The sequence below is a fragment of the Balaenoptera borealis genome (genome assembly GCF_965194805.1).
Source record: "Balaenoptera borealis genome assembly, chromosome: X".
Taxonomy (NCBI): domain Eukaryota; kingdom Metazoa; phylum Chordata; class Mammalia; order Artiodactyla; family Balaenopteridae; genus Balaenoptera; species Balaenoptera borealis.
The window spans coordinates 126,373,252-126,399,855 of NC_138881.1; the positions used below are offsets into that span (position 1 = coordinate 126,373,252).

The 26,604-nt window shown below is 36.4% G+C and overlaps 1 protein-coding gene across 2 annotated transcripts in view; it reads right to left on the bottom strand.

Annotated features, from left to right (window-relative positions):
• Positions 1–26,604, bottom strand: part of GABRA3 (gamma-aminobutyric acid type A receptor subunit alpha3) — a 606,794-nt gene that overhangs the window by 31,126 nt on the left and 549,064 nt on the right. For both annotated transcript variants that reach the window (XM_082376147.1, XM_082376148.1), the window contains exon 7: positions 6,488–6,631. In XM_082376147.1, the coding sequence (XP_082232273.1) occupies positions 6,488–6,631 (144 nt within the window). The remainder of the gene's footprint in view (positions 1–6,487; positions 6,632–26,604) is intronic.

A 26,604-nucleotide genomic window follows, 5' to 3' on the forward strand; every position in this document is an offset into this window, starting at 1 on the left:
CTAGGGTTCCCTATAATGCTCTACACCTATATATTTCATTATCCATTAGATATCACCACTTGGGGATCTAATAGGTATCTTGACCTAACATGTCCAAATCTTAGCTCTTACTGTCTCCATTTCCTACCCCCTCCAAACTATCCCTTCCAACAGATTTTCCTATCTCAGTAAATGGTAGCTCTCAGGAGCACAAATCAAAATTCTTCAAAATCTTTAACATCATCGACCACTCCCTCTCCCTCCCTCGTGCATGTTTCCATGTGTACATACACAAATGCAGACACGGACACAGATACGTTGACAGTTCTTCAAAATATATTTATAATTTGAGCATTTCTCACCACTTCCGCTGTTGCCACTTTGGACTAAGCTACCATCATCTCTTACTTAGAGTACTGTAATAGCTTTCTAACGTGCCTTTCCTCTGTACTTGTCCCCTTCAATGCATTCTTAGCGTACCAGCCAAAATGAGTCTATTATAATAAAAGTCAGATTCAGTCTTTCTTTTGCTTAAGGCTCCCTAATAGTTTCCCATCTCTCAAAGAGTAAAAGGCAAATTTCCCCAAAGAGTCTCCAAAGGTCCATGCAATCTGATTGCTCTACTACCTTTCTTGTTAGAGCTTCTTATTTTTCACCTCTCTCTCTCTGCCCTCATTTGGTTTCAGTATGTCTCCCAAATGAGGCAATTTCCCACTTTCCTACCTCACCCACTCCCTTGTACCTAAGCCTAGGAAGCACCATCTGGTTAGCCAAAGCTCAACACACAATCCATATTGTGTGTGTATTCACATTCTAGCTTGTTTATGTGAACATGAAAAATACAAGTAGGCTTAGTTTTAATTTAGCAAAGAATTGTCATACAAAATTGTAGAATTTCTTCATTATAACATTGGGGTTGCTTTTTTTTTCTCTCTGCCACTTTTTCAATCCTTTTATTTATTTGTTCCCCACCCCCTCCCCCTCTCTCCTCCTTCTCCCCCTCTCTCCTATCTGTGTACATTTCAACTGCTTTCTTTCCCTGTCCTTCTGTTCACTCTTTTTCTCAGCTGAGGAGGCACTGAAGATTTATTTTTAACAATAGTTGGACTTTGATTAGCTTGGGGAATTTCCTCCCCTTCCACATATTAGTCTCACACCCCTGAATTCCTTCCTGTCTATTAATCCTATATCTGATCATGTAAAATATTTAATATTTATGAATAATATTTATTATATATTTTATATAAGTTATATTCTGTAGATCTGAAAGGAAAGCAAGTGGACTTTTCAAAAGCTTATCAAATTAGCCATTGTTTTAAATAACTGAATATATTTTCTTAAGCCTCTCCTTTTCTATCCTTCTTTCCTTCAATTTCTATCTTGTTGTTTCTCTTCCAAAGAAGCAAAGAGAGTGATTTAAGATCAGCAAGATGGTGGAATAGGACAGCCCTGGCTCTAGTACCCTGTCACAAAAATATGGTTTAGCAGCTACCCACGGAAGAGAACACTTTGTGAAAATCCCAGATATAAGAAGTAAAGCTGAAGCAGCACCCATCCGGGGCATGAAAACCAAGAAAAGTGACATTAGAAGGATAACAGAAGTGGTATCACTTTGTCACCTTCTTCCCTCCCCCAGGCCAGCTCAGTGCAGCACCTAGAGGGTACCTCTGAGTCTATGGTTTCTCCAGTGGGGAAATGAGAACCCAAGGCAGATATCCAGCTTTCCTGGGCATTCCCCTGGAGGCCCACTTCTGCTTTGCCTCATGGGGAACGCTCTGGGAATTGGCAGGGCCAGATAATTTGGGGTCAGCTAGCACAAAGGAATATGGCATAACTTACAGCCAACATTGTGCGAATCTTGGAGGTGGTATCAGGTCCCCTGCCAGCATCATCGCCTGATCAAAAGTACAGTCAGCAGTCTAAATTCAACTGCAAGGGAACCCAACCTCTGAGAGCAGCCCGCAGCTCTGGCATACAGAGTAGTAGATACAAAAGCCCCGCCCGACAGCGGAGCTCAAGCCAACTGCAGAACTCCAGCAGAGCCCTCTTCCAGTGGCAGTGAGCCACGTAATAGGGCCACGTCCCTTGGTGGCTGTTGCCTCACTGCACCAAAATGGTGACCTCAGGGGTCAACTGCTGCTCTGGCTAAGCAGTCATGGGGTTTTGGCGCCCCCCCGCCCACAGAATGGCATCTGCAGGTGGGTCAAAACACACCCGCCACGCTGCTCTTATTTTCTGATTTGTCTTCACTTACCTATGTTCCATGTCTAAACAAATAATATACACAGTGACAGTAATGAGAGTTTTTCTAACAAATTTCTAGGAAAGATGCAAAAATAAGATCAGGCTCCTCTTAGAAAATTAATGTAAATATTGCAAATAAGGGAAAATGGAGTCAGTGCTGAAGTAGGGAACAGTGTGAAGAACTAGCCATCAATTTAGAGAAATTTCGTTCATTTATTTAACACATGTTTGAATCTGGAGCAAAGAGCAGGAGCCCTCTGCTTAGAACTACTTCAAGCTGAGGACTGACAGCTTTCAGAGAGAAAACCACTCATACAAAACAGAACACCCACAGATTGTGGGTTTTCCTCTGGCCCAGCTTCCCATTAGTATGTTGGACACCACATAGAGGAGCATATCAGAATTCAGAAAGGAATGCCCATAATTTATAGTCACATGAAAACAATATACATTTATGTGAGGTAATATTTATATGGTTTCTAAACCAAAGGGTGTCAAATAGTATACAGCAAAAAGTCTACCTCCTTCACACCATTTCATTTCTCCTTCCTTTAACTACAATTAACAGCTTCTTGTGTATATTCTAGAAATACTATTCCTATACTAATATATATCCTATAGTCTTTGGTGGTTTTGTATTTGCTATTTTCACTCAACAGTATATCCTGCAGATATTCCCATTTAACTTCCTCATTCCTTCTTACACCTGCTTCGTTTACTGATGTACACTGTATCATGTTTTCAAAACTAATTTGCTATTATAATCTAATATCTGCAATAACCCTATTTTCAAATAAGGTCACATTCTGAGGACTGGGGGACAGGATTTCAACAGATCTTTTGGGGAGACATAATTCAATCCATAACATCTGCATTGCCAAGAGTGAAGGGAAACTGGCATGCTCATACACTGAAAATGAGAGTGTGAATTGTTTCACCTTTTAGAATGGCAATTTGTCAATATGTATTGAAAACTTTTTAAATGTGTCTACTTTCTGAAATAGCAATCTCAATATTTTGTTTTTATCCTAGGCAGGTAATTACATAGGAACAAAATGCTATATGGAAAAAGAAGGTCTTTGCAGTGTTCTTTATATCATTAAAACAGAAAATAATCATAGGTAATTGGTTAAATGGATTATGATCCAGTAAGATGAAGATATTATTGAGTTTCACAATGAAATGCTATGCTTCCCACTGATAGCAACACTTATCATTGTCAAGAAGGCTGGCTGTGGCCTCAGATGCTGGCCTTTTAATTTTCTTTTTAAATTTAGAGTAAAACTAAAACAGGTAATAATTAATATATGCCCATTCTAATTGTTAAAATATTATTACTAACTACTTAGAACTAACAACAAAAAACAAATGTTGGTGAGGATGTGTGGAAGTGGAAACCCTCATGTACTCTTGGTGGGAATGTATACTGGTGCAACTACTATGGAAAACAGTATGGAGTTTCCTCAAAAAATTAAAAATGGGGGACTTTCCTGGTGGTCCAGTGGCTAAGACTCCACGCTCCCAATTCAGGGGGCCCGGGTTCAATCCCTGGTCAGGGAACTAGATCCCACGTGTCACAACTAAGAGTTCACGTGCCACAACTAAAAGATCCTGCATGCCACAACTAAGACCTGGTGCAGCCAAATAAATAAATAAATAGATAGATAGATAAATAAATAAATAAATATTTTTTAAAAATTAAAAATGGAACTACTATACCATCCAGCAATTCCACTTATGGGTATTTATCTGAAGAAAATGAGAACACTAGCTTAAGATATATACACCTCCATCTTCACTGCAGCATTATTTACAAGAGCCAAGACATGGAAACAACCAAAGTGTCTCTCCATGGATGAATGGATAAAGAAGATGTGGTATATATAGATACAATGGAATATTATTCAACCATAAAAAGAAGGAAAATTTTTGCCATTTGCAATAACATGGATGGACCCTGGGGACATTATGCTAAGTGAAATAAGTCAGACAGAGCAAGACAAATATTGTATCTCACTTATATGTGGAATCCAAAAAACAAAACAAAACGAACAAAAAACCAAGCTCATAGATACAAAGAATAGATTAGTGGTTGCCAGAAGCCAAGGGTAGGTGTTAGGTGAAATGGGTGAAGGGAATCAGAAGGTACAAACTTCCAGTTATAAAGTAAATAAGTCCTTGGGGTGTTATGTACAGCATGGTGACTATAGTTAGAATACTATACTGCACATTTGAAAGCTGTTGAGAGTAGATCTTAAAAGTTCTCATCACAAGAAAAAAATTCTATAACTATGTATGGTGATGGATGTTAACTAGACTTCCTGTGGTGATCATTTCACAATACATACAAATATTGAATCATAATGTTGTACACTTGAAACTAATGCCAATTATATCTGAATAAAAATATATCACTAGCTTGTGTGTATATTTTATTTGGATCCTGTACACTTAGTGACAAGAAAACATGCTTACAATATAAAATTACACAAAAAACAGCTTATAAAACAGTATCAATATTTTGGTCCCATTTATATAAAACCATATTTATATTAAAAGTGAAAAGAGAACCTTCTTAAAGGTTACACACCAAAATGTATAATAATCAGTTAATGCACTAAATTCTTCGAAAAAGTTTTTTTCTAGATGGTGGAATTAAAGAATATTTTAATTTACATTTTTTGCTCCTCTGATATTTCTAATTTTTCTATCATGAACGTGTGATAAAGACTAAACAAACAGTGGTTTAACCAAATGAAACGGGGCTGCTTGGATGGCTAATGATGGGTCTCAAAAGTTGATACCAGGTGAGCAGTGCCAAGGAGGGATGGGGAAGTCAGGAGAGTGAACAGATGCTATAGCCCCAGGAATTCTCTCCCTTCTGCGCAGTGGACCTCCAGGGCTCCTGGGTTACCCTTGGTCTCTAGGGGTCCGCCTTGCTGTGCTGGGATGCATGGAGCCTTCATCAGGAGCCTGGGTACTCTTTGCCCACAGGCTGGGGTGGGAGGGAGGGGAGGGTCTGATCTCAGATGGGAGGTCGTTTGCAGCAGCAGCGGCACCCCACAGCAGGAAGTGGCTTCCGCTCAAAAATGCAAGGGTCACAGTAGGACAGTAAAAATACACTTTGTACATGCAGGCACTAAAGGTCCTCCTCCCTCTACCTACTTGGGGAGAGCAGAACTGGCCAGGTGGGTACTTTCCCCTCACCCCCACAGATCAGCTGACCTTCTCCAAGAGATCATGTTCTCACAAACCTCTGGCCTTTTGAACCTCCGTATTGCCATTCTCAAGAATAGCCTTTCCCCACACCAAGTTCCAAATCTCTAAATCCTGTTGTCCTTTAAATCCATTTCAAATGCTGCTTTTTTTTAGGTTCCCGCCCCTGGTCCTAGGATGGAGGGAGAACAGACCACAGACATACTGTAACACTATGAGAGGGAACAGCAGTGTCCAGCTAATGAAAAAAAGGACAAGAGTACCCTACTTCGTTTATAATTGTGGATTCAGAGATCTTCCATGGAGACAAGTGTTGAAAGTTCCCACTCTTTCATGGCAAAAAATATTTTAAGATATGTGGGCCCCTAAGATATACTCCATTTTGTCAAATACCCTAAAGTTAGTTGGGATTCAGGGTGCCTCCTTCCTCAGGCCCCTACAACTGGTCAGTTTCCAAATAGATAGGACTTAAGGCTACAGAACAAGCCTCTAAGTTCCATTTATCAATGTCCAAGGAAGAGCCATTGAGAGGACCTGGCAATGTTTGACAGACACACTTGTTTCTGAAATGGGTGATTCACTTAAGAAAATAATTCCATGGCTCATTCCTGGACCTCCTGGCTGTGTTCTGGCCTCTCCTGGGGTTATTACCTTGCCACCTCTGTATTGGCGGAGTTAAGCAAATATTTTCATGAAAACTTTAGGATCAAAGTTTAGCTCTCCAACTATCATGACTTCCCTCTGCTTTCTCTTCTACCACAGTCCAGCCCTAATGACCTTGACCTAACTCACGATGAAACAGCAGGGCATCATGGTTAAAAGCATGATCTTGGAAGCCAATCTGCCTGGGTTCAGATCTTGGCTCTGACATTACATAACTGTGACATGGAACAAATTATTAAACATCTGTATGCCTCAGTTTCCTTAAGATAATAGTACCTACCTCACAAGACTGTTTTTTTAACATAAGTTATTATAAGCACTCAAAACAGTGACTGGTATGTGGTACAGGTTACAAAAATGCTTGCTAAATAAAATAAATAAATACCTGTACTAGACCGGATTATTTCTGTGCCAACAACATGGCCCAGCAGGTCATATTGATTCAGTCGAGAGCCATCCTGTGCCACTTCCACAGATTTGTTCTTCCCAAGAGTCCAAGAGTAAACTACTTCGGCTGTTGTATAGGCATCTAAGGCAGAAAAAAGTCAAGAAGGAGAAGTGAGGGGAAAGGAAAATGATTATCTCTGACACTAAACTTGCATGAGATTGAAATACAACTTCCATCCCAAAAGAGTTTTAGATATGTGGTATATCTTCAACTGAAGTACATTTATCCATGCATGTATTAAGTACTTGTTGAACAATTACTAACAGTTTATGCTGAACACACAGAAATAAACCCAAAGTGGTCTCTTGCTTCAATGACTCACAGTCTTCTGGACTGCCAATAAATTGTTAAACTTTTCCTTCTCTTGGAGGATAGAGAGTAGGGGCAAGGGGAGGAATGGTTAAAATATTACCTAATGCAGATGTCACAAATTCAAATGCCCACAGGAGCTAGAGAGGTATCTTAAATGACCAAATCAGGCTAGTTGTAGGAAAAATAAACTGCTAGAAATGTAATAAAATTTTCTTTAATTAATTATGGGGTGAACATATGAAATAATGTAAAAAATCATACTGGAGATATTTTAAATTCAAAATGAAAAATTACAAATTAAAAAAAGCAATAATTAATGATTATAATTTTATTTTGAAATTTATTACCACTTTAATTTTGCAAACCAGAAACCTGCCACCATTCCTTCTGCATCAGGGTGTTAATGTCAGGTCTTGTATTTGGAATTCCAATGTCGAGTACAGAATTTAGTACAGATTAATTTTAACAGGGGTGTGGGTAAGGAAATGGTGAGGGAATGAGGAGTGAGGTTATTTAGTTTTAGTCAGTATCTTAAAAGAATAGAGTTGCTTTCTTTCCAGACACAGATTAACTCTTTGCACAGTGGGTTTTATATTTGGGGTGAGCACTTTGCCCTAACTCAGATATCTAGTCTCATAATAAAGGGAAGCTGACAACCATACTGCTCACCCTCTTCATTCATTTTTGAGCTGTTTATTGTTCAAGTCATTGGGAGGTCTCCAACTCATGGTGGCAGCTATTATGTCCATAATATGCTCTACTTAAACCTTTTACCACAAAGCAAATAATTGCTAGTCAATCTACCAATGAACGAACATAAATTCTGTATCCCTACAAAACTTTGCAATGTTGGATATGTATTTCATAAAAGTCTGACATTAACACTTACATGTATTAATTGCGATCTGCTTATGTTACATTTTTTAGGGCTTTTTTCAATATATTCAAGTAAACCATTTTCTGATTTGCTTTTAATGGACATGCCCAAAAGTTGTTCATTCACATCAAAATTCTCATTGAAATTGTGAGAAAATACACATAACTCTCATAAGTGACAAAAGAAAATGCCACAAGAAATCTAACTTTTAAATATAATATGCCCTGTATATGATCTCAGTCATTTCTTCAACTCACTGACGAAAATACTTCTGGTTCAATGTATAATTTCTACTGCAATTAAAGACATTTTTATAAATCTTGTGTCTATAAAATATTTTGATGTCTGTGAAGGTTTATTGCTTAATTAATGCATAACTGCTTTTCCCAGCAGCAACACTTAATGTATATATTCAAATACAAAACCTGTTGAACTTTCAGTCTGTTTAATAAAATTAAGATTTTCATTGTACATCGTTTTTAATATATCAATTATGGTTCTTATAATGGATTGCATAATGTTGATATCTGAAGTTTTATTTTTCAACAAAAGCATACTGTGTATGCATAGAAACAGTGTATAAATATTCTTCATTTTTATTAGGAAATGCAAACTTGCCATCTTTTTTGAAATAGTCCTTTCAGTCTATCTTTTATTTATTTATTTTAAATTTTTATAGCTGTGGGTACAAGAACTATGTCACTTTCCTCTTAATTCAACTAGGAGCTCTTAAATCTATCAACTAAGTGAGTTGATTAATGGCAACTGACATTGGACCCTGTTTTCAGGGAGAGAGCAGAAAGTGCCCATATACAAGGGACGGCCACTACTCAGCCCCAGCTGTTTGTGACCATGTGCGGATTTGAGTCCAATGTTGTCCAATCTTCTGATTTCATAAAATAATAAACAAATCTGGAATTTTGTATGACATCTCCCAAATTTCAAATCTTGGAGGATAATTTTGAAGGTTATTAACACTGTATAGATCAAATAAATGACATCTGCAAACCACCAACTTGTAACCTCCTGTCTAGAGATTTTCCCGTATGGATGGCTGTGGTCTTTTGTGAGTCAGTTTTGGAAACAAAGCATCCTCTGCTGCCTATGGGGTATCTAGGGCTCCCAACTAGAATTGAGATCTTTAAACTACTATCACCAAGAAGAAAGGGATATCCTCTCCTCAGGACTCTTCTCACACACTTACCTAAAACTTATACTAAGACTATTAAGTGAGGACTATCACAAGACTATTAATAAAATGTGATTTCACAAGGCCCTTGTCCTCTCATCTTCCCCGGTGCCTTCCATCCTTAATATACATGTTTGGGTTCTACTATTCCAAAACATATAATTATCCGTATGTGTCTTCTTTTATTTTTATTTTTTTATTATTATTTTTTTACTTTTTTTATACAGCAGGTTCTTGTTAGTCATCAATTTTACATGCATCAGTGTATACATGTCAATCCCAATCGCCCAATTCATCACACCACCATCCCCACCCCCACGCAGCTTTCCCCCCATGCTGTCCATATGTTTGTTCTCTACATCTGTGTCTCAACTTCTGCCCTGCAAACCGGTTCATCTGTACCATAGTTCTAGGTTCCACATACATGTGTTAATATACGATATTTGTTTTTCTCTTTCTGACTTACTTCACTCTGTATGACAGTCTCTAGATCCATCCACATCTCAACAAATGACCCAATTTTGTTCCTTTTGATGGCTGAGTAATATTCCATTGTATATATGTACCACAACCTCTTTATCCATTCGTCTGTTGATGGGCATTTAGGTTACTTCCATGACCTGGCTATTGTAAATAGTGCTGCAATGAACATTGCGGTGCATGTGCCTTTTTGAATTATGGTTTTCTCTGGGTATATGCCCAGTAGTGGGATTGCTGGATCATATGGCAATTCTATTTTTGGTTTTTTAAGGAACCTCCATACTGTCCTCCATAGTGGCTGTATCAATTTACATTCCCACCAACAGTGCAAGAGGGTTCCATTTTCTCCACACCCTCTCCAGCATTTGTTGTTTGTAGATTTTCTGATGATGCCCATTCTAACTGGTGTGAGGTGATACCTCATTGTAGTTTTGATTTGCATTTCTCTAATAATTAGCGATGTTGAGCAACTTTTCATGTGCTTCTTGGCCATCTGTATGTCTTCTTTGGAGAAATGTCTATTTAGGTCTTCTGCCCATTTTTGGATTGGGCTGTTTGTTTCTTTAATATTGAGCTGCATGGGCTGTTTATATATTTTGGAGATTAATCCTTTGTCAGTTGCTTCGTTTGCAAATATTTTCTCCCATTCTGAGGGTTGTCTTTTCGTCTTATTTATGGTTTCCTTTGCTGTGCAAAAACTTTTAAGTTTCATTAGGACCCATTTGTTTATTTTTGTTTTTATTTCCATTTCTCTAGGAGGTGGATCAAAAAAGATCTTGCTGTGATTTATGTCAAAGAGTGTTCTTCCTATGTTTTCCTCTAAGAGTTTTACAGTGTCCGGTCTTACATTAAAGTCTCTAATCCATTTTGAGTTCACTTTTGTGTATGGTGTTAGGGAGTGTTCTAATTTCATTCTTTTACATGTAGCTGTCCAGTTTTCCCAGCACCACTTATTGAAAAGATTGTCTTTTCTCCATTGTATATCCTTGCCTCTTTTGTCATAGATTAGTTGACCATAGGTGCGTGGCTTTACCTCTGGGTTTTCTATCTTGTTCCATTGATCTATGTTTCTGTTTTTGTGCCAGTAGCATATTGTCTTGATTACTGTAGCTTTGTAGTACAGTCTGAAGTCAGGGAGTCTGATTCCTCCAGCTCCGTTTTTTTCCCTCAAGACTGCTTTGGCTATTTGGGGTCTTTTTTGTCTCCCTATAAATTTTAAGACTTTTTGTTTTAGTTCTGTAAAAAATGCCATTGGCAATTTGATAGGGATTGCATTGAATCTGTAGATTGCTTTGGGTAGTATAGTCATTTTCACAATATTGATTCTTCCAATCCAAGAACATGGTATATCTCTCCATCTGTTGGTATCATCTTTAATTTCTTTCATCAGTGTCTTATAGTTTTCTGCATACAGGTCTTTTGTCTCCCTAGGTAAGTATATTCCTAGGTATTTCATTCTTTTAGTTGCAGTGGTAAATGGGAGTGTTTCCTTAATTTCTCTTTCAGATTTTTCATCATTAGTGTATAGGAATGCAAGAGACTTCTGTGCATTAATTTTGTATCCTGCTACTTTACCAAATTCATTGATTAGCTCTAGTAGTTTTCTGGTAAAAGCTTTAGGATTCTCTATGTATAGTATCATGTCATCTGCAAACAGTGACAGTTTTACTTCTTCTTTTCCAATTTGGATTCCTTTTATTTCTTTTTCTTCTTTGATTGCCATGGCTAGGACTTCCAAAACCATGTTGAATAATAGTGGGGAGAGTGGACATCCTTGTCTTGTTCCTGATCTTAGAGGAAACGCTTTCAGTTTTTCACCATTGAGAATGATGTTTGCTGTGGGTTTGTCATATATGGCCTTTATTATGTTGAGGTAGGTTCCCTCTATGCCCACTTTCTGGAGGGTTTTTATCATAAATGGGTGTTGAATTTTGTCAAAAGCTTTTTCTGCATCTATTGAGATGATCATATGGTTTTTATTCTTCAGTTTGTTAATATGGTGTATCACATTGATTGATTTGCATATATTGAAGAATGCTTGCATCCCTGGGATAAATCCCACTTGATCATGGTGTATGATCCTTTTAATGTGTTGTTGGATTCTGTTTGCTAGTATTTTTTTGAGGATTTTTGCATCTATATTCATCAGTGATATTGGTCTGTAATTTTCTTTTTTTGTAGTATCTTTGTCTGGTATTGGTATCAGGGTTATGGTGGCCTCATAGAATGAGTTCGGGAGTGTTCCTTCCTCTGCAATTTTTGGAAGAGTTTGAGAAGGATGGGTGTTAGCTGTTCTCTAAATGTTTGATAGAATTCACCTGTGAAGCCATCTGGTCCTGGACTTTTGTTTGTTGGAAGATTTTTAATCACAGTTTCAATATCATTACATGTGATTGGTCTGTTCATATTTTCTATTTCTTCCTGGTTCAGTCTTGGAAGGTTATGCCTTTCTAAGAATTTGTCCATTTCTTCCAGGTTGTCCATTTTATTGGCATAGAGTTACTTGTAGTAGTCCGTTAGGATGCTTTGTATTTCTGCAGTGTCTGTTGTAACTTCTCCTTTTTCATTTCTAATTTTATTGATTTGAGTCCTCTCCCTCTTTTTCTTGATGAGTCTGGCTAATGGTTTATCAATGTTGTTTACCTTCTCAAAGAACCAGCTTTTAGTTTTATTGGTCTTTGCTATTGTTTTCTTTGTTTCTATTTCATTTATTTTTGCTCTGATCTTTATGATTTCTTTCCCTCTGCTAACTTTGGGTTTTGTTTGTTCTTCTTTCTCTAGTTCCTTTAGGTGTAAGGTTAGATTGTTTATTTGAGATTTTTCTTGTTTCTTGAGGTAGGCTTGTATAGCTATAAGCTTCCCTTTTGGATCGTCTTGTTTTCATTGGCATTTGTCTCTAGGTATTTTTTGATTTCCTCTTTGAGTTCTTCAGTGATCTCTAGGTTATTTAGTAACGTATTGTTTAGCTTCCATGTGTTTGTGTTTTTTACGTTTTTTTCCCTGTAATTCATTTCTAGTCTCATAGCGTTGTGGTCAGAAAAGATGCTTGATATGATTTCAATTTTCTTAAATTTACTAAGGCTTGATTTGTGACCCAAAATGTGATGTATCCTGGAGAATGTTCTGTGCGCACTTGAGAAGAAAGTGTAATCTGCTGTTTTTGGATGGAATGTCCTACAAATATCAATTAAATCTATCTAGTCTATTGTGTCATTTAAAGCTTCTGTTTCCTTATTTATTTTCATTTTGGATGATCTGTCCATTGGTGTATGTGAGGTGTTAAAGTCCCCCACTATTATTGTGTTACTGTTGATTTCCTCTTTTACAGCTGTTAGCAGTTGCCTTATATATTGAGGTGCTCCTATGTTGGGTGCATATATATTTATAATTGTTATATCTTCTTCTTGGATTAATCTCTTGATCATTATGTAGTGTCCTTCCTTGTCTCTTGTAATAGTCTTTATTTTAAAGTCTATTTTATCTGATATGAGTACTGCTACTCCAGCTTTCTTTTGATTTCCATTTGCATAGAATATCTTTTTCCATCCCCTCACTTTCAGTCTGTATGTGTCCCTAGGTCTGAAGTGGGTCTCTTGTACACAGCATATATATGGGTCTTGTTTTTGTATCCATTCAGCAAGCCTCTGTCTTTTCATTGGAGCATTTAATCCATTCACGTTTAAGGTAATTATCTATATGTATATTCCTATGACCATTTTCTAAATTGTTTTGGGTTTGTTTTTGCAGGTCCTTTTCTTCTCTTGTGTTTTCCACTTAGAGAAGTTCCTTTAGCATTTGTTGTAGAGCTGCTTTGGTGGTGCTGAATTCTCTTAGCTTTTGCTTGTCTGTAAAGCTTTTGATTTCTCCATCGAATCTGAATGAGATCCTTGCTGGCTAGAGTAATCTTGGTTGTAGGTTCTTCCCTTTCATCACTTTAAGTATATCATGCTATTCCCTTCTGGCTTGTAGAGTTTTTGCTGTGAAATCAGCTGTTAACCTTATGGGAGTTCCCTTGTATGTTATTTGTCATTTTTCCCTGGCTGCTTTCAATAATTTTTATTTTTGCCAGTTTGATTACTATGTGTCTCGGCGTGTTTCTCCTTGGGTTTATCCTGTATGGGACTCGCTGCACTTCCTGGACTTGGGTGGCTATTTCCTTTCCCATGTTAGGGAAGTTTTTGACTATAATCTCTTCAAATATTTTCTCTGGTCCTTTCTCTCTCTCTTCTCCTTCTGGGACCCCTATAATGCGAATGTTGTTGCGTTTAATGTTGTCCCAGAGGTCTCTTAGGCTGTCTTCATTTCTTTTCATTCTTTTTTCTTTATTCTGTTCTGCAGCAGTGAATTCCACCATTCTGTCTTCCAGGTCACTTATCCGTTCTTCTGCCTCAGTTATTCTGCTATTGATTCCTTCTAGTGTAGTTTTCATTTCAGTTATTGTATTGTTCATCTCTATTTGCTTTTTCTTTAATTCTTCTAGGTCTTTGTTAAACATTTCTTGCATCTTCTCGATCTGTGCCTCCATTCTTTTTCCGAGGTCCTGGATCATCTTCACTAACATTATTCTGAATTCTTTTTCTGGAAGGTTGCCTATCTCTACTTCATTTAGTTGTTTTTCTGGGGTTTTATCTTGTTCCTTCAACTGGTACATAGCCCTCTGCCTTTTCATCTTGTCTATCTTTCTGTGAATGTGGTTTTTGTGACACAGGCTGCAGGATTGTAGTTCTTCTTGTTTCTGTATATGTCTTCTTATCTTTGCCATTCAAGTGTTTGTAACTCCCTATGGTTAAAGGACAAAGCAGTGTTCTGCCCAATATCCCCAAGAGTTTGACAATGGAAATTAGAACAGCTCTGTTCTGGGAAGGGGTAGGTGATGGAAGATATTATCCACCCCCAAGAAAGAAAAGGGATTTCTTGCTGAATCTCTTAACTTAAACTGAGTACCTTGACCATACAATCCTGAATATTAGCCCTAAAAATCCTAGCATGTTCTAGTACAGATGTGACAATAAATTGTGCAGCTACCAGTACCGTAGAAACTTCACTGGGCCCAGAGTGGCAACTTGTTTTATGCAAAATGCAATGGTTTCATTTCTTTGACAATAATCAAAAGGAGGAAAAAGTATTTTCTTCTCATTTGTTGGAGGTCAAATCAGGAAAGGCAAAAACTACTAAAGGAAGAGAAGGAAGAGGGAGAAATATATTCAAAAAACAAATTGAAAACTACTTGATTGTCTGCTCACAGCCTGACCCCATATTTGTAAAAGAGGTTAATAAGGCACAGTGAGCACCACCAGGATGCCCACAATCTATTGATGGAGACAGACATTGCACAACAGTTATAGCACCAGCCTAAACATGAGAAGTATGAACACTAATGAAACAAAAACAAGTGTTAAGTGAAACCAGAGGGAGGCTCTATTGATTCTGCTTAGAGTGTAGTGTTAGAGAAGGATTCATAAACTGGGTGATACTCAGAAGATGAGGTCATATTCAGTAGGTGATAGAAGGACTTCCCTAGCCAAAGAACAACACAGCAAAGGCAAAAATCCATAAGAGAGCATGGAGTGTTAAGGGAATTAATGGTATCCCTGGACTTACAGGCTAAAAGGAAGCTGAGGTTATATTATAAAATATCTTATTTGCCCACACCAAGAAATAAGGGTTTTATGGCCTTAAATGACACATTAGACCAGTTGGGCTTAATAGATATTTAAAGGACATTCTGTCCAAAAACATCCGAATATACATTCTTTTCTGTGCACATGGAAGTTCTCCAGGATAGATCACATTCTGGCCACAAAGCAAGTCTCAATAAATTTAAGAAGATAGATATTATATCAAGCATCTTTTCTGACCACAAAATATGAAACTAGAAATCAATTATAGGAAGAAAAATGGAGAAAACACAAACACGTAGACGCTAAACATCATGCTACTAAAAAACCAATGGGCTAACGAAAAAAATCAGAGAGGAAATCGTAAAATACCTGGAAACAAATGAAATGAAATTACAACATTCAAAAAGCTATGGGATGCAGCAAATGCAGTTGTAAGAGGGAAGTTTATGGCAATACAAGCCTATGTCAGGAAACAAGAAAAATCTCAAATAAACAACCTAACCTACCATCTAAAGGAATTAGAAAAAGAAGAACAAACAAAGTCCAGAGTCAGCAGAAGGAAGGAAATTATAAAGATCAGAGGGGAAAAAAATGAAGTAGAGATCAAAAAAAAAAAAAAAAACCAAAACCCACAACAATAGAAAAGATAAATGAAACCAAGAGCTGGGTTTTTGAAAAGATAAATAAAATTGACAAGACTTTAAGCCATGCTCATTAAGAAAAAAAAGAGAGAGAAGATGCAAATAAAATAAGAAATGAAAGAGGAGAAATTACAATGAATATTACAGAGATACAAAAAATCATAAGAGAATACTATGAATATATGCCAACAAATTGGACAACCTAGAAGAAATGGATAAATTCCTAGAAACATACACTCTTCCACAACGGAGTCAGAAAGAACTAGATGATCTGAACAGACTGATCACTAGTAGTGAAATTGAATTAGTAATCAAAAAACTCCCAAAAAGCAAAAGTCCAGGACTAGACAGCTTCACAGAGGAATTCTAAGTATACAAAGAAGAATTAATACCTATCCTTCTCAAACTATTCCAGAACATTGAAGAGGAGGGAACATCCCCAAATTCATTCTATGAGGCCACTATTACCATGATACCCAACCAAAGACAATACAAGAAAAGAAAATTACAGGCCAATATCTCTGATGAATATAGATGCACAAATCCTCAACAAAATACTAGCAAACCAAATCCAACAATATATAAAAAGAATTATATACCATGATCAAGTGGAAATTATTCTAGGATGCAATAATTGTTCAATATCCACAAATCAATCAGCATGGTATACCACATTAACAAAAGGAAAGACAAAAACCACATGATCATCTCAATAGATGCAGAAAAAGCATTTTACAAAATTCAACATCCATTTATAATAAAAACTCTCCAGAAAGTGGGCATAGAGGGAACATATCTCAAAATAATAAAGGCCATCTATGACAAATCCACAGCTAACATTGTGTTTTCAATGGTGAAAAGCTGAAAGCTTTTCCTCTAAAATCAGGAACAAAACAAGGATGCCCACTCTTGCCATTTCTGTTTAACATAGTATTGGAAGTCCTAGCCACAGCAATCAAACAAGAAAAAAAAAAAGACATCCATATTAGAAGGAAAGAGGTAAAACAGTCACTCTTTGCAGATGACATGACACTATACATAGAAAATGCTAGTCTGCACCAAAAAACTATTAGAACTAATAAATTAATTCAGTAAAGTTGTAGGATTCAATATTAATATACAGAAATCTGTTGCTGTTCTATACACTAATAATAAACTATCAGAAAAAGAAAACAAGAAAACGATCCCATTTACAATTGTATTAGAAAGAATAAAATAAGAAGGAATAAATTTAACTAAGGAAGCGAAGGACCTATATTCTGAAAACTGTAAGTCATTGATGAAGGAAATGGAAGATGATACAAACAAATGGAAAGGTATCCCATGTTTACAGATTGGAAGAATTAAAATAGTTAAATTGTTTAATATTAAAATGTCCATACTACTCAAAGCAATCCACAGATTTAATACAATCCCTATCAAAATATCCATGACAGTTTTCACAGAACTAGCACAAATAATCCTAAAATTTGTATGGGAGCACAAAAGACCCCAAAGAGCCAAAGCAATCTTGAGAAAAAAGAACAAAGTTGGAAGTCATGATCCCTGACTTCAGGCTGTATTACAAAGCTACAGTAATCAAAACAGTATGATACTGGCACAAAAACAGAAATATAGATCAATGGAACAGGATAGAAAGCCCAGAAATAAACCCACGTACTTATGACCAATTAAACTATGACAAAGGAGGCAAGAATATACAATGGAGAAAAGACAGCCTCTTCAATAAATGTTGCTGGGAAAACAGCTACCTACATGTCAAAGAATGAATTTCGAACACTCCCTCATACCATATACAAAAATAAACTCAAAATGGATTAAAGACTTAAATGTAAGACCAGAAACCATAAAATTCCTAGAAGAAAACATAGGCAGAGAACTCTTTGACATAAGTGTTAGCAGTATATTTTTGGATTGTCCCTTTAAGCAAAGGAAACAAAAGGATAAGTAAACAAATGGGACCTAACTAAACTTAAAAGCTTTTGTGCAGCAAAGGAAACCATCAACAAAACAAAAAGACAACCTACTGAATGGGAGAAAATATTTGCAAATGATATGTCCAATAAGGGGTTAATATCCAAAATATATACAGTTCATATAACTCAATATCAAAAACAACCCCAAAAACTTGATTAAAAAAGAGAGAGAAGACCTGAATAGACATTTTCCCAAAGACATACAGATTGTCAACAGTCATATGAAAAGATGCTCAATATTCCTAACCATCATGGAAATGCAAATCAAAACCACAATGAGATATCGCCTCACATGTATTATAATGGCTGTCATCAAAAAGACCACAAATAACAAACTTGGCAAGGATATGCAGAAAAGGGAAACCTAGTACACTAGTACAATGTTAGTGGGATGCAAGTTGGTGCAGCCACTATGGAAAACAGTATGGAAGTTCCTCAAAAAACTAAAAATAGAACTACCATATGATCCAGAAATTCTACTCCTGGGTGTATATATGCAGAAAATGAAAATATTAATTTGCAAAGATTATCTGCACCCCAAGTTTCAAAGCAGCATTATTTTCAATAGCCAAGATATGGAAGCAAGCTAAGTGTCCATCAACAGATGAATGGATAAAGACAATATATTGTGTGTGTTTGTGTGTGTGTGTGTGGGGGGGGGGGTAAAATGGGATGTTACTCAACCATAAAAAAGAATGAAATTTTGACATTTGCAACAGCAACATGGATGGACTTGAAGGGTATTATGCTCAGTGAAATAAGTCAGACAAGGAAAGACACATACTGTATGTTATCACTTATATACAGAATCTAAAAATTACAACAAACTAATGAATATAAGAAAACAGAAACAGACTCCCAGATATAGAGAACAAACTAGTTCTTACCAGTGGGAAGAGGACTTGGGGGAGGGCAAGATAGGGGTAGGGGATTAAGAGACACAAACTATACTATGTATAAAATAAGTAAAATACAGGGATATACTGTACAGCACAGGGAATATAGCCAATAATTTATAATAACTTTAAATGAAGTATAATGTATTAAAATATTGAATCACTATGTTGTACACCTGAAACTAATATAATATTTTAAATTAACTATACTTAAATTTTTAAAAATGAAATAAGGGTTTTAGTCCATAGGCTATAAGTTCTTGTGGACATGCCTGAAATAGAGAGATGATATGGCCAGATGTATAATTTGGAAAGATTGCTCAACCTGCAATATGGATGCCTGGTTAGAAAGAGTGAAACTAAAGCCAAGACAGTAGTTAAAAGGCCATCACAATGTTTGGTGTGAATGACATTTAGGACACAATATAGAGTATTAGACAGTGGGATGAATTAAGTGGAATAGGGAGGAGATCTCAGTGGCAGAATATAACTGGTGGCTTTTCATGATGGTTAAGAAAGAAAAGGAGGAAGTCTAAGGAAGGATTCTAGATGACACAGAGTTTGTAACTTTTGCAAGTACTTGGCTAATGATGGAATTCATTCACCCACTGGGGAAGAGAACTCTTCCCCTTTAGGCCTTCTCTTTCTTCTCTCCTTCCTCCCTGACCTTTGGGTTCCTGTAAGCCCTCAAATTCCCTCACATAGAGTCCTACCCCTTCTCCTCAGTTTCATTTTTTTTCATGGAGGAGCAGGGGTAGAGTGGCTTGGGAAATGGATACTGCAGAAAGGATATCTATCAGACAATCAGAACTACAGCATTCCCAGAATGGCCCCCTCAACATATATTGTATTGGCTATGATGGCACTAGCATCTCTTTGCCTTTAGTTGCTTTGCCAAATGCCTCTTTCTGTTACTCGAGCCTTGGTATGTGCCAGCCCCAGGAATATGGGAGGTAAAAATCAATCTTGCCATGATAACACCAATGAGAAGGCATTCCCTTTGAATTCATACTGTCAGAGAATGATTGCTTGCTTGCTTGATTAAGTCAGTCACTCATTCAACAAATACTAAGACATTGTATTAGATAGTTAATGTACAGAGATCATAAGACATTTGAGGTCCCATCCTTTCATTGAGCTTATAGTCTAGTGGAAAAAGACAAAAAATATATAAGTAAATAAATAAAGATAATATCATACAGTGATAAGTGCTATAAAAAAATAAAACAGAGTTTATGAGGTGGGGAGGGGTTTCATTAGATACAGTGATCACAGAAAACCCCTTTGAGGGGGTGGCTTTTAAGCAGGAAAATGGAAAATAAGCAAAAGCCAGAGCTTGCTGGAGAATATTTCAGGCCACAAACAAACAAACAACCATAAAAAACAGAAAGTGCAAAGTCTTCTAAGTGGGAAACATCTTGCAGTGTTGCAGTGTTCTAGGAACTGGCAGAAGGCTGATGTAAAGGGGAAAGCGATATGAGATGAGGTTGAAGAGATAAACAACAACCCGAATACAGGATCTAAACCAAGGCAGGGAACACAAAAGAAGGTTTTAGAGAAAAAAAAATAATCAGTTTGGTTTGGGCATATTCAGTAAAAGTACAAGAGTTCTGATGAACATAACAACTACAGCCTAAGGTTGGCATACATATAAAACCAAATGGAAACAAACACTGTATATGTTTATAACTAATTCAAATACTTAGTCAGGATTTTAAATTATCCAAAGTTACAGGGTAAGTTATAGGCACTAGTTATCGGCAAATCAGGACAAATTTGGATTTCTGGCATGAAGTATATGTGTTTATGCATTTGTCGAAATGATCAAGTGGTTTTTGTCCTTTATTCTATTGATATGGTGTATTACATTGATTGATTTTTGGATGTTAAGCCAACTTTATATTCCTGGGATATATCCCACTTAAAGATAGTGGATAATCCATTTATAAGTTTTTTTTATTTGGTTTGCTAGTATTTTGTTGAAGATCTTTGTGTTTATATTCATAAAGAATATTTGTCTTTGCTTTGCTTTTCTTGTGATCTTTGGTTTTGGTAGCATAGTGATACTGACCTGACTGAATGTCACCTCCTCTTCTGTATTTTACAAGACTTTGTGAAGACTTAGCATTCATTCTTCTTTAACTGTCTGGTAAAATTCAATGGTGAAACCATCTGGACCTGGGCTTTCCCTTGTGGGAAGTTATAAAATTACTAATTAAGTCTCTTTTTATAGGTCCAATAAAAATTTCTATTTTTTTTCCTCAGTCAGTTTCAGTAGTTTGTGTGTTACTAGTAATTTTTCCATTTCATCTAGGTTATATAATTTGTTGACCTATAATTTGCAGCTCATAGTTTTCCTGTATAATCCTATTTATTTCTGTAAGGTCAGTAGTGATGTCCCCTCTTTCATGATTTTAGTAATATGATTATTCTCTTGTTTTGTGTGTGTGTGTGTGTTTTGTGTTCCCCACACCCCTTGGTCAGTCTAGCTAAAGGTTTATCAGTTTTACTGATCTTTTCAAAGAACCAACTTTTTTTTTTTTTTTAATTAATTTGTTTATTTATTTTTGGCTGAGTTGTGTCCTCATTGCTGCAGCAAGCAGGGGCCACCCTACCTTGTGGTGCGCGGACCTCTCACCGTGGCGGCCTCTCTTGTTGTGGACCACCAGCTCTAGGTGCATGGTCTTCAGTAGTTGTGGCTCGTGGGCTCTAGAGCGCAGGCTCAGCAGTTGTGGTGCACGGGCCTAGCTGCTCCGCGGCATATGGGATCCTCCCGGACCAGGGCTCAAACCCGCGTCCCCTGCACCGGCAGGCAGACTCCCAACCACTGCGCCACCAGGGAAGTCCCCAAAGAACCAACTTTTAGATTATTTGATTTTCTTTAATGTTTTTCTATTTTCTGTTTTATTTAATTTCACTCTAATATTTATTATTTTCTTCCTTCTGCTTCTTTTGGGTTTAGTTTGCTCTTCTCTTTCTAGTTTCTTAAGGTGGAAGGTCAGGTTCTTCTTTTTAATACAGGCTTTACAGTTATAAATTTCCCTCTGAACACTGCTTTAGGCTGTTTATACATTGTGCATAATTTTCACTAATTTCAAAATATTTTCTAATTTCCCTTGTGATTTCTTCTTTGAGCCATTGTTTATTTAGGTGTGTGTTATTTAATTTCAACATATTTGTGAATTTCCCAAATTCCCTTCTGTTATCGATTTCTAATTTCATTCAATTGAGGTTAGATAACACACTTTGTATGGTTCCAATACTTTTAAACTGATTGCATCTTGTTTTATGGCCTAACATATAGTCTACCACAGAAAATGTTCCATGTGCACTTGAGAATAATGTGTGTTCTGATATTGTTTGGTAGAGCGCAATATAAATGTTTACTAGATCTAGTTGGTTTGTAGTGTGTTCAAGTCTTCTATTTCTATGTTGATGTTCTGTCTAGTTGTTCTATTGGAAGTGGAATATTAAAATATTCAGTTTTTATTGTTGAATTGTCTATTTCTCCTTTCAATTCTTATCAGTTTTGCTCCATGTATTTTGGGGTTCTATGATTAGGTGCATATATCTTTATAATTGTTATATCTTCCTGATGGATTGACCATTTTATCACTAAAAAATCTTCCAGGCTTCTACAGAGTGGGGGTAAAGAGGATGGGAACAGAGTTCTCTGGCCTTACTGAGAATCAGCCATTTTTCTTGACTAACACTCCTCAGATTGTTGTGAGCCTTTGGTTAGAGTTTGGATTGAAAGTTTATTTTGCCAATTTTTGAAAATGTTCTTGTTGCTTTTATGGAAGAGTGGATTTTCAGAAGTTCTCACTTCACCATTCCAGAATTGCTTCCTTATTAGAGATTTTAAGGTTAACTTTAACTGCCCACTTAAGAATTTAAACCACTCTCTCCTTCTTAATGTACTTTATTTGGTTTCCTGGACAATATGTTCCCTTAAGTTTCCTCATACTTCAGCTATCCTATCCTTCTCATTTACTGAGTTATTCTCTTCTCTTTAGCCTCTAAATGCTATAGATGACTTCTCCAGCCTTATGGCTTTAAATATCACCTATATGGATGAAACCTGAATTAAATCTCCAGTCCAGATATCTTTTCTGAACACCAGACTTACATTCCATATAATCAGCACCCAGAAGCACTAGTTGTGTCCCTTATCAAGCATGACCCCCATCAGGTGTAACCATTATCCTGACTATTGTTTCTATGTGTAAATTCCTTCCTGGCATTTGTTGGGAAATTTATATATTTTTTCTGAATTTCAAATACTGAGAAAAATAGTTGAGAAATCAGCAAAAAGGAAAAAGTATTATAATTCTACTATAAGAATTAAAGCTTAACAATAGACACAGAAACATTACTGCCTTAAAGAAATCTACTAATGTCAAGTGAAAAGCAAGAACAGGAAATGCTGGCACACTGAGTCAAAAGTATTGAAATTCTAAATATCAGCACAGGAGTACATGTTGATCGGATCAGTTGATTTTGCTTATTATAAGTGTATCTTTGTAGCCCTGTATGCTGCTAATAGCAAGTCATTCTTGCAAATTATATATTGTCTATATGCATAGTATACAGTATACAAACCCTGTGAGTGTCCTTTCAAGATATAACAAGTTTGAGAAGCAAAATAAACCCTTAAACTGGCAATTTTGACATTTGATTTTGTATAGTTCTGTTACCTTGCTAAGAGATCCAAATGTTTTAATTCAAATACTACCCAATAAGATTTGCTGGTGTTTTCCAGTGTTTGAGTATCTTCTATAGTAATGTTACTGGCATTTGCTAATATTTCTAAACTTGTTATTTCATATTTTAAAAAGTTGTATATCCATAATAATGAGCAAAGGGCATGAAAGTCTGAAGTGTTTTATGAATAACATTTAATTTATGAAATTCTTGGGAATTCCAACTCTTATTCCTGATTTCCATAGTTTAATATGATAGAAATTTGGAAATACTACCAATAGCAATGATGGATGAAATATTAAAGATTTCTAACACCACAGATTAGTTTTGCCTACTTTTATATATGACATAAATGGAATCATGCACTATATACATGGATGTGTCTGGCTTTCACTCAGCATTAAACCTGTGACCTCATCCAGATTGAGTTGTTGAGTATAATATACTTGTCATTCTTTTATAGTATTCCATTGTATGAATATGTCACAGATATTTTTATTGAAGTATAGTTGATGTACAATGTTGTGTTAATTTCTTTGTCACAGATTTTTAATCCATTTTGATGGACATTAGAGTAGTATCAAGTCTACTAAAATTAGCTATGCTATGAACATTCATTATATGCCTTTGGTAGACATAAGTACTGATTTATGTTTGGAAATATACTCAGGGCTAGAGATGCTAGGCTATATGATACGTGTATGTCCAGCACTAGTAGATACCACCAAACAACTTCTCAAAACCTTTGTACAAATTTACATTCCTATCAGCAATGCACTTTAGTTATTCTAGTGGGTGTGGAGTAATATCCTCTGGACTGTAATTTGCATTTCCCTGCTGACTAATGTAATTGATCACTTTATGTGGGTGATCGGAAAACCCTGTTTTATAAGGTGACTGTTCAACACTTTGGCCTTTTTTTTTCTATTGAGGTTTCTGACTACTACTTATAGACTTGTAGGGGATATCAATAATTATGGATTTGAGTAATTTGTCATGTACATGCAATGCAAATATTTTCTCGCACTCTATGGCTTGCCTTTTCACCATTATCTTTTGATAAAGAGAATTTCTTAATTTTTAACATATTCCAAGTCATCCTCTTTTACCTTTCTGGTTAGTGCTATTCTATGTCCTGTTTAAGTAATTTATATCTCTTCTAATATCATAAAGATATTCTCTTATGTTTTCTTCTAAAAGCTTTATTGTTTTACCTTTCACCTTTTCACATTTAGAGTTGTAATCCATCTGGAATTTATTTTTGTGTATGAGAGAGATAAAGCCCCCCCCATCTGTGTGTGTGTGTGTGTGTGTGTGTGTGTGTGTGTGTACTTTCTGCTATGCCCCATTAGTCTATTTTTCTATCTTTGCAACAATAATACATATTGCTTTAAAGTATACCAAAGCTTTAACACTTTAAAATAGGTCTTCTTATCTGGTATTGGATTTGATTTGATTGTAAACTCTGATTGTAAACTCTCCAGCTTTGTCTTTTTCAAGATTGTCTTAGCTATTTTTGGCACTTTTATATTTCTATTTAAACTTTAGAATCAGTGTTGTTTTCTTTGTATTTATCCTGCTTGGTGTTTACCAATTTCTTGAATCTTTGGATTGATAACTTTCATCAGTTTTAAGAATGGCTGGCCGGGCTTCCCTGGTGGCGCAGTGGTTGAGAGTCTGCCTGCCAATGCAGGGGACACGGGTTCGAGCCCTGGTCTGGGAGGATCCCACATGCCGCAGAGCAACTGGGCCCGTGGGCCACAACTGCTGAGCCTGTGCATCTGGAGCATGTGCTCCGCAACAAGAGAGGCCACGACGGTGAGAGGCCCGCGCACCGCGATGAGGAGTGGCCCCCGCTTGCCGCAACTGGGGAAAGCCCTCGCACGGAAACGAGGACCCAACACAGCCAAAAATAAATAAATAAATAAGTTTAAAAAAAAAAAAAAGAATGGCTGGCCTTTAGCCACTTAATGATTGCTTTTGCTCATTTCTCTTCCTGTTTTTCTTCTACAAAATTACACATGACAATATATTTTACTGTGTCCCACGTATTTATTTATTCTTTTCTGTATTTTTGTCTCTCTGTACTTCAGTTTTGCCATTTTCTATTTAACTATTTTTAAGATCTCTAATCCTGTCTTCTACTTATTAAATCCACCCTTTGAATTCTGAATTTTCGATATTGTACTTTTCCATAACTAATTTCTAATTTATTCTCCTTTATAGATTCCAATTTTCTGTTGAAATTCCCTATCTTTTATCTATTTTATTCATCTTTTCCCTTTTTTCTTGAACATATTAACCATAGTTTTTAAAAGTCCTTATCCACAATCTGATATCTGAATCACCTGTAGGTCTGTTTTCATATTCTGGTTTTGGTTTTGGATCTTGGTTTTAGATCACATGATCCTGCCTATTGATATGCCTAATGATTTTTTATTGAATTCCAGACATTGTGTAATAAAAATATAGAGTTTTCAGATGATGTTGACTTCCACCAGAGAGACTTCATTCTTTCCTTTGTTAGGCAGATAGTGTGGGATAATTATCACCTTAATCCCATAAGGCACTGAGCTGTGTTATGGTTTTGGTTAAACCTAGTCCGTCTCTGATATCCTCTTATATTTAGGACATAGCTTCTCCAGGGTTTTAAATGGATAGCCTAGCATGTCATCTTTTTTATAGCATTGGGAGACTGTAGGAAAGCCAGCTCTACTTTTCAAAGGTTTTCATATTAGTTATTATACTTTGTGCAAGTTCAAAATTCAGCAATTGTATTGAGAGGGGTATCAGTCAAGAGGCTGAGATCTCTTAGATCTCTACTTTTATCACTTTAGCATTGTGTGACCATCAGAATTATTACTTTTTTTTTTTTAATATCATCCAGCAGCAGCCCTATGCCCAGGGCCAAACTTGAATTCCAAGTTGCAATCCATGGCCAGAATTGGCAAGTACCACCAAGAATGAAGAAGCTACAGGTCACAGATTCATCTGTGAGAGGTTCTACCCTTTCTCCAGAATTTTAGTATCTTCAATCCTTATTGCTCAACAGTTCTGGGTCTCCTAATTGTTCATGAGGGGAGCATTGTTTATCCACAAACAACTCTATCCTACCCAGAGTGGAAGTAATACTCATCTAACTTGATAGTAAATTCATTAGGCCAGAAATCTACAAGTCACCCTTGAGTTCTCTCTTTTTCTAATATTCCACACCTAATTCATTAGAGGATCCTCTGGGATTGTCCTTCATAATACATCCAGAATCAAATTACTTCTTACCACTTATGCCACTATCACTCTTACCTGAGCCATTATCATCTCTCATCTGAAATACTGCAATAACCTCTTAACTGGACTC